Below are 8,592 nucleotides of genomic sequence, written 5' to 3' on the forward strand. Positions count from 1 at the left end.
CGGCGGGAACGGGGTACGCGGTGCGGGGCCTGCGGCGGGGCGAGGGCCGCAGACGGGGCCCGGCGGGCGGGGGCGGCGGCTCTTCCGCGCCCGAACGCCCCGGCCGGGCCGCTCCCCCCGCGCCGCGCCCCCGGGTCGGCTCGGCCCGGACGGAAGCGGAAGCGGAAGCGGCCTGCACGGCCCCGCCCCGCGCGCGTCAGCGCCGCCATATAAGCGGCAGCTGCGCTCACACCCGCGCCCCTCGCCGCCGCTGCGGAGCGGATGCTATGTTCGCCGTGAAGCGGAACGCCCTCATCGGCTTCAACGTCTACTGCGGCGGCGGCGCCGCCCTGGCGCCCGCCTCGCCGGGGGAGCGCCCGGCCCCGCCGCCGCCCGCCGTCGTCCCCGGCGCAGCCGCCGCTGAGGCGCCGCGGGCCCCGGTGGGCTCCGCGGGGGCCTGGGCCGCCGCTCGCCCTGAGGTACCGCGCGGCCTCATTGGCCCGGCCGTAGCCCCCCGCTCGCTGATTGGCTCGGCCGCGGCGCCCCGCTCGCTGATTGGCTGCAGCGCGGCGCCCCGCCGGTGGAGCCCCGAGGAGGAGCTGGACGGCTACGAGCCGGAGGCCGAGCGCGGCCCGGTGGCGGACTCGCTGCCCGGCACGCCGGAGGGGCCGCCGGAGCCGCCCGACGGGCTGCGGCAGGACTCGCTGGAGCTCATCAGCCGCTACCTGCGGGAGGCGGCGGGCGAGGCCGAACCCGCCGCCAAGAAGCTCTTCCCGGGGCTGCTGGGCGGGCCCGGCCGGCCCGGCGCAGCGGGCGATGCCGTGATGGAGAAGGCGCTGGAGACGCTGCGGAGGGTCGGCGACGGCGTCATGCAGAAGCACGAGCTCGCCTTCCAGGGTGGGTGGCGGCCGTCTGCTCCCCGGCCGGGCGGGGGGGGGCCCGGGGCTCACTCCTGTGCAGTCCCCGGTGTTGCCCCTTCCCGGGGTGGGGCTCGAGGGCGGAGCGGGGGGCTTCCCCCTTGAGGAGGGGGGCCCAGGGATGTGGGTCCCCGGGAGATTCCGCTCCCGCTCGCCGGGTGCGTGGGCCAGCGAGGCGGGGGACTGGGAGAGGCCCGGGCCGCAGCCGGCCCTGGGGCTGGAGCCGGGCTTCCGCGCCGCCCCCCAGCACGGGGAGGGGCGTCCGAGCTCCGGCCGCGTCATTTACCGGATGGGAGGTCGCCCTGGTTTGAAGGGAGTTAAAACTGGTTGAGAAGTGATCAGAAATGAAACTGGACTTTGTTCGGGCGGGAGGCGGAAGAACCGCTGGTAACGCGCGCGGAGGAGATAATCTGGTTACAGATTAGCCCCGGTTCCTCCTCCTCCGGCCTTGCTCAGGAGGGCTGTACACAAGTAATCCCAAGTGTCCAAAGATTAGTTAGCCCAGGAGTTTGAACTCCTCGCGCTCCTGTCTCGAGTGCAACAGGGTTTCCGGGACAGAAACTCTCCCGGGTGCTGCGCTCAAGTTATGGCTATTTTAATGGCTTTTGCCTGTTTCTGATGCGTCCTAAAATAGCCACAGAAACTTGAACCCCAGGGCCTGGGCTTGGGTGAGCAGGTGCACTCCCTGCAGAGTGTCCTGGGAATGGGCCGGAAGTGAGAGCCAACCATGACCTGATCCGTGTAACTCAGGAGCGAGCTGTTTTGGGGCCAGCCTGAGCTGGCAGGGTCGTGAGGCCGCACTCCCGGCCTCGGAGCTCGTGCCGGGACTGCTTTTGGCACGCCACACTGTGTCCGGTCCTGGTCAGGATGGTGCCCAGCACGGAAGGGTAGTGTCTGCGTTTCCTCCTGAGACCTGTGGTGAAAGGCCTTCCTTCTTGCAGGAGGATGTTCTAATTTATGTGTTTGGTTTTGGCTTTTTTAATGTTGTTTTTTTTTTTAATGCAAAGGGCTTCAGTTTCTCCTTGTTAGCTGTGCTGATGTGAAAAACCATAGGTTCAGTTACCTTGGCCAGACTCCTGGACGTGCTGGTTGAACGAGCCACGCCTGGGACAAAGGTTCAGACCAGCATGAGCTGGTGCTGGTATTTGAGACTTCTGCAGGGATGGTTACCTCCGTGTGTGCAGAAAAGGAACTGGCTGCAGGAAGGCTTCCTGCGAGTTTGAGCAACAACAAGCAACGCCTTTGCCTTTCGGTTTCGTAAAGGCTTGTCTTGCTCGCTTATTCATGAGGGGGCACTGCAGGTCAAACTGGGGAACTCTGTTCTTCCAGTCACTAAAACCACATTAATGAAACGAGGACGCATCTGCCTGGCTGTAGGTGACTGCCCTGCGTTTCAGCTCGAGGGGCAGGGCTCGTGCCAGGCCGCAGACTGGCTTCTGTGCTGTGGTTGTGGTGCGGTGTGAGGTGGGGGAGCGTGGCGTGCACAGAGATGGCAGCTGTGCCCAGGATAGGGAGGGAGGAACTAGAAATGGGTTATTGGCTGGTTTGTGTCTGGCCCAGGCAAGCATGAGCAGCAGACAGGAACTTGCTCTCCATCACTGGCACTTGGCAGTGACTCTTGGAGCTCTGGGCTGTATCTTCTCACTGGTGGCCCTGTGGGGTGTTTGGTGTCATGTGTGCCTGCCTCTAAACCAGCGTCTCTCACAGGAATGCTTCGGAAGCTGGAAATCCAGAAAGAGGAAGACCTGCAGTCAGTGCACGAAGTGGCTGCCCACGTGTTCAGTGATGGAGTGACAAACTGGGGTCGAGTGGTGACGCTCATCTCCTTCGGCGCCTTTGTTGCGAAACACCTGAAGAGCATAAAGCAGGAGAGGTGCATCAGCTCGCTGGCGGGGATCATCACGGACGCGCTCGTCTCGTCCAAGCGCGAGTGGCTGATGAGCCAGGGAGGCTGGGTGAGTCACTGCCTGTCCCGAACGCTGCGAGCTGTTCAGAATGGTCCAGTGTTTTCCTGTTTCTGTGACCTGCTCCCTGACAACCACGTGTGTCAGCGAAGCACAGATGACTCACTGCTCTGGTTAAAACCACAGCCTGAAATGTCTGGCTGGAGCTCTGGTGTTTTCAGGAGCTCCTTACCATGGGCTGCCTGAACCAGTCATGTCCTAAAAATGTGCTGCTGCCCAGCATGGAGGAGGGGGTGGGGGGGGGGCAGTGTTCCCAAAGCTGAGTCCATCCCAGCTGTGCTGAGCTTGGTCCACAGCTGCTCTGGTGCCATCTCCCGATTGCTGCCCCCATGGCGCAGGCTGTGGCTGTAATGGGTCTGGGGGAGCGCTCCCAGTGGCTGTGCTGGGCAGGCTGTTCCGCGGCCCAGGCTTTCCATGCCTTCCTGCCAGAGAAGGGTGGCTGGCAGGGAAATGACTGTCCCTTCTTTCTCCTAGGAGGGCTTTGTTGACTTCTTTCGAGTTGAAGACCTAGAAGGCAGCATCAGGAACGTGCTGATGGCATTTGCTGGCGTGGCTGGACTGGGAGCGAGCTTGGCCTACATGATCCGGTGAGCCAGGGTGGCTGCAGCGGGAAAGAACTCTGGGCGGACTGGCTCGGTCTGGGGCCGGCAAGCTGCTCGCTGCCTCCTGCGAGAGCTTGCGAAGCTGGACTCGAGTGACCCCAGGAGAATATCTCGGCATCCCCTGAGCAACCCTTTCCTAAGAAGGAAGGTGTGATCCAGTGAGGTTGTGGGTGCTGATGAGGATTTCATTGCTTTGGGAAGAGAAAGCGGAAGAACTTTTTATTCTGCTTCCTTCAAGAGGACGATGACAGAGAGCTCAAGTGGACTGCTTTGGTTTTATCCCGGAGTGAACTGATCTTTAGCAGCAAACCAGTGAGCACCAGCAGCTCCTGTCCGGTCTGAAGCCTCGTGGGCTCGGCGCAGCGCCATACGTGGAGCAGGTGCTTCAGGGTTGTGGTTGTGAGTTTCTGGAAATGGTGACGTCTGCTGCTGCTGGTGTCCTGCCTAAACTTGTGGCTTTTCTGTTGGAGCAGAAGCATTGAGTGCTGGGGGGTGTGTGAGCTTGTGCCTGCTCCCAGGTGTGCCAGCTCTGCCGGCTCCGCGCTCCTCCGCCCTCCGGAAGTGGCAGAGCCACACCAGCAGCCAAGACGCGCAGCCCGCTGCCGGAACGCGGAGTGGCTGAGCCCTGCGTGGCCCCTTCCTTCCCTGCAGGGTGTCAGCCGGGTCCCTGAGCAGGCAGGGCAGCGCGGGAGCTCGGCGCGACTCAGGGTGGCAGCTGCAGCTGGTCCAGCTGGTCTCGGCTGCACCGGTGTGACTCGCCACACACAGGCCGTTCAAAAATAGGGAGCGTGTTTGTGAGTGCAAGACCCCCGTGGGGTGGGGGGGCCATGGAGAACCTGTAAATAGCCATAAATCCGTAGCTGATGTATGTTTTTACAGAGCTAACGATACAAAAAGGAGGAATTTGGAACGTGGGCGCACTGTACTTCATTCCATGTGAAGTAGCGTTTGGGTGGCCAAGCCTTCTCCTGCCTTGGCTCCACGCGAGCCTTTCTCTGACGTACTTGAGCAACATGGCTGGGGGACAAGGATCAGGGGCCTGCTGGACTCTCGTTGTGCCCACGGCATGCCAGCAACAGTTGCTGTTTCTGTTTATTTTAATATTTTTGGTTGTTCTAGCCCTGCTAGCAGGTCGGGAGCTGTGGAAGTTGGTGCCAGTCACTTCCTTGCTCCCTTTGTTTCGATCCTGGAAGCCATGAGTGGAACCAAGCTGATGTTTGAATGTAAACGTTCCGGAGCAGAATAAAACTCCTTGGCTCGGATCTGCTGCTTGTTCACATCCGTCAGTGCCAGCCCTGGCCTTGGTCCCCTCCCCAGCTGGCAGCATTGCTTCTGGGTGGGCTTGCAGCGCTTGTCCGCCCCGTGCCGCCCAGCCGTGGATCGGTTGGTTCCTGGGGAGCTCTGCTTGGTGGGACCAGGTCCTGCCAGCGAGGGACGCCCGCATCCACGGCGCTCAACCTGCAGCTCAAGGGATGCCCGCTGGAACCCCAGGTGGAGAGCTGCAAGATGGTGCTATTGTCAGGCCTGCTTGTTTGGGGAGCAAGCACTGAGTTTTGTCAATAAATGTCCTTTGTTCTCAGCCCTCTGGTACAAAACTTGCCGTTTCCTGTGCCCAGATGCTGACATGCTAAAGCTCCTGCTCTGCTGCTGTGGGCCTGTTGGCACGGGTGCTGCTCGTGGGGCACCCCGCAGCCTCTTCCTTGTTAGAAAGCCGCTGTGGAAACCTGCTTGGGGTGCCTGGTGTGCCCCTCCAGGGCTCCCCAGGGCTGTTCCGTGCCAAGGTGCCCCTCTCCTTCACCGCGTGCGTGGGTGGGGAGAGAGTCCGTGAGGCACCCTGTGCTGGGTGCCCGCGCGCTCTCCAGCAGCTTTTCCTGCCGTGCCCCGAGGTGCACTGTGGCTCTGGGTGCCCATGCCTGGGGCTCAGCACCCTCTGCCTCAGCACACGGTGAGCCCGCAGCCCCTTGGGGGGGGGGGGGTGGTCTCTTCCCGGAGCCAGGGGATGAACTGCGCTCCTTGCCCCTTCCAAAGGGGCAAGCACACTCTGTGTGGCGTCAGCTGCCTGGCATTGCTCTTGTCCCCCTGCCTGGGCAGAGCAAGCTGGCATTGCTGTTGCTGAGGAAGCCTCTTTAGGGGGACCCTGCACCCCCTGCAGCCCCCCAGTTTCGATTCCTGCGGGTGGAGGAAGCGTGGGGCCTGCCCAGGGCTGGAGGGCACTGTGCGGTGATGGGTGGTGTTCAAGCAACAGCTTCCTCCTGCCAGGCCCGGTTGTGCCACGGGAGCCTTGGCTGGAAAATCCCTCTCCTGGGGAGCAAAGCGCTTCCTTCTCCCGAAAACGGCTCCAGCCATTCAGGCTTGAGGCCGACGGAGCTTCGTGCCGTGCTGGTGTGGCTGCCAACGAGCCAGTGGCTTGGCCGTGCCATACAGATATGGCAGAGTGGGTTTTTGGTGGGTTTTTTTGTGGCTTTTTGGGTTGTTTTTTTTTTTTTTTTAATGCTGTGCCTTTGCAGCTGTTTCGGGTGCATTTGGCCCCCGGGGTGGTGCACGGCGGGGGCTCTGCGCAAAGGTGCCAGTGGGTTCGGTGCTGCCGGAAAACTGGGGACTTCCTCTGCGGCTGGGCGAGGGCTGTTCGCAGAAACTGCCCCGAGTTCTGCCAGCTTGGCGTAAATGGGGGGGCCGAGGGGGGGTAAAGTGGCTGCTGTGTCTGACAGCGCGGGGGTGGGGGGTGTCGCAGGTTCGGGGTGTCTTCAGCGCCTGGCTCGGCTCGTTTGGGGCCCCCCCCGCGTGGGAGCCGTGGGAAGGAGGGTGGGTGGGCTCGGCCGGGTGTTTGGGTGCTCCGTGGGGCGAAGGGGCGGTTGGCAAAGCGTCTCCCTCCTCCCCTGCTGCCCCCTGCACCCGACGGGCCCCGCCGCCCCTGCGGGGGGGGTGCTCGGAAGTGCGTGGGCGGGGGGGGGGGGGGGCATGCAAATGCAGAAAATCCCCTGACTGGGCAAAAAAAACCAATTCTGCCTGTTTTGGGCTCGGTAGCCCAGCCCCGCGTTGAGGGCTCGGATAACATGTCGTGTTGTTTGTCGCGACAGGAGCCTGGGCTGCGTTTGCCCCACATGGGTGCCTTTCGGGGGGGTTCCAGCAGGTTGGGGGGCTATTCAGTGGCTGCCCCCCCATCTTGCTGGTGCAGCGTTTCCCCCCAGCCTGCGTGGGGGGGACACCCCACACCACCCTCCCCCCATCTGCCCCCTCCCAGAGCTGGGGGGGCCCTGGGAGTTGAGTCGGGGGCACTGGGTGGCGGGGGCCCCCCCACCGGGGCTCGGGGGGAGAGGGGCTTCCTGCAGCAGCACGGCCCCCGAGAAACACCCCGGGGTCAGCGGGGTGCCCACGAGTGGGTGCTGGGCCCCCCCGGCCCCTGCCGGCGGTCGCGGCGCACCCCTGGGGCGCCCCGGGCTGTGCCCCGCCCGGCGCGGCTCTGCCCGGCAACAGCGGCCGCTGACCGCGTACCGGGAAGGCACGTGGCCTCTTCCCGGAACCCGGGCGGCCGGTGCGGCCCATCCCCCCCCCAGGCCCGCGGTGACAGCGGGGGGTGGCGGCGTGCCCCCCGCCTCCTCACCGGCCTGGGCCTGGGCAGGCGGCTGCGCCGAGGAAGGCCTCCCTCCTCCTCCTCCTCCTCCTCCTCCTCCTCCTCGCCTGGGCGCCTCAGAGCCCCCCACCCCCGGCGTGGGGAGTGTGCGGGGTGTGTGCGGGTGTAAACGGTGTGAGCGCGGGATGTGGGGGGTGGGGGGCTCTAGGGAGTGCGGGACATGGGGGTTGTGAGGCGTGTAGGGGGTGTATAGGGCAGGGGGGTGTATCGGGCAGAGGGGGGATGTCGGGCAGAGGGAGTGTGTATAGGGCAGGGGGGTGTATCGGGCAGAGGGGGGGTGTATAGGGCAGAGGGGGCATATAGGGCAGAGGGGATGTATAGGGCAGGGGGGGTGTATCGGGCAGAGGGGGGGTGTATAGGGCAGGGGGGTGTATAGGGCAGGGGGGTGTAGGGCAGGGGGGCGGTGTATAGGGCAGAGGGGGGTGTGTATAGGGCAGGGGGTGTGTATAGGGCGAGGGGGGTGTATAGGGCAGATGGGTTGTATAGGGCAGCGGGGTGTATAGGGCGGGTGGGGTGTATATGGAAGGGGGGGTGTATGGGGAAGGGGGGGTGTATAGGGCAGAGGGAGGTGTTTAGGGCAGGGGGGGTGTATAGGGCAGAGGGTGTGTATAGGGCAGGGGGGGTGTTTAGGGCAGAGAGGGGTGTGTATAGGGCAGAGGGGGGTGTATAGGGAAGGGGGAGGTGTATAGGGCAGAGAGGGCTGTGTATAGGGCAGAGGGGGGCGTGTATAGGGCAGGGGATGTGTATAGGGCAAGGGGGGTGTATAGGGAAGGGGGGATATAGGGCAGGGGGGGTGTATAGGGAAGGGGGGATATAGGGAAGGGGGGGTGTATAGGGCAGAGGGGGGGTATGTAGGGCGGGCAGGGTGTATACAGAGCGGGGGGGTGTATACAGGGCAGAGGGGATGCATAGGGCAGAGGGGCACATATTGGGCATAGGGGGTGTGTATAGGGCAGAGGAGCGATGTATAGGGCAGAGGGGTTGTATAGGGCAGAGGGAGGATGCAGGTTGTGGGGCTCTGCAGTTACAGGGTTTATGGGGGGTGCACACACGTGTGTATGCACTGGTTGGGGCGGGGAGGTTGGCCCCGCTGCGGTGCGTGGGGTGGCGCAGGGCTGGCGTGGGCCTCGCGTGGCACCGGCGTGGCCGCCGACCTGCCCAGGCAGGAGCTGGCGGTGACTCAGACAGGAATGCGCTGGCAGGACACGGTGTTCCGGCAGCACCCATGCCCAAGGCCAGCACCCAGTCCCCAGCCCCGCAGCTGGCATGCTGCTAGCAGCCCCGTGGCCAGTGCCCCTGAATAGCCCAGCCCCACACCCCCTGGGACTGGGGGCTTCCTGTGTCCCCCAGCACTGACGCGCGTGTCCCGTGGGGTGCCCGGGAGCGGTGCAGGGAACAGGCAGGACGCTGGGGTGTCCCCAAGCAGGACAGTGCCTGCAGGGACACTGGGCACAGGCTGCAGAGCAGCATAGCCCCTGATGGGGACCCGTCCCCCCACG

At 64.2% G+C, this 8,592-nt stretch overlaps 1 protein-coding gene across 1 annotated transcript; it reads left to right on the top strand.

Annotated features, from left to right (window-relative positions):
- The first annotated feature begins 266 nt into the window (after window positions 1–266).
- Window positions 267–4,724, top strand: MCL1 (MCL1 apoptosis regulator, BCL2 family member). The gene is made up of 3 exons (XM_086628371.1): window positions 267–876; window positions 2,604–2,851; window positions 3,335–4,724. The coding sequence occupies exons 1-3, from the start codon at window positions 267–269 to the stop codon at window positions 3,449–3,451; spliced, it is 975 nt and encodes a 324-aa protein (XP_086484497.1). The 3' UTR covers window positions 3,452–4,724.
- Window positions 4,725–8,592: the final 3,868 nt, after the last annotated feature.

The sequence above is a fragment of the Tauraco erythrolophus genome, chromosome 30, assembly GCF_009769465.1.
Source record: "Tauraco erythrolophus isolate bTauEry1 chromosome 30, bTauEry1.pri, whole genome shotgun sequence".
Taxonomy (NCBI): Eukaryota; Metazoa; Chordata; class Aves; order Musophagiformes; family Musophagidae; genus Tauraco; species Tauraco erythrolophus.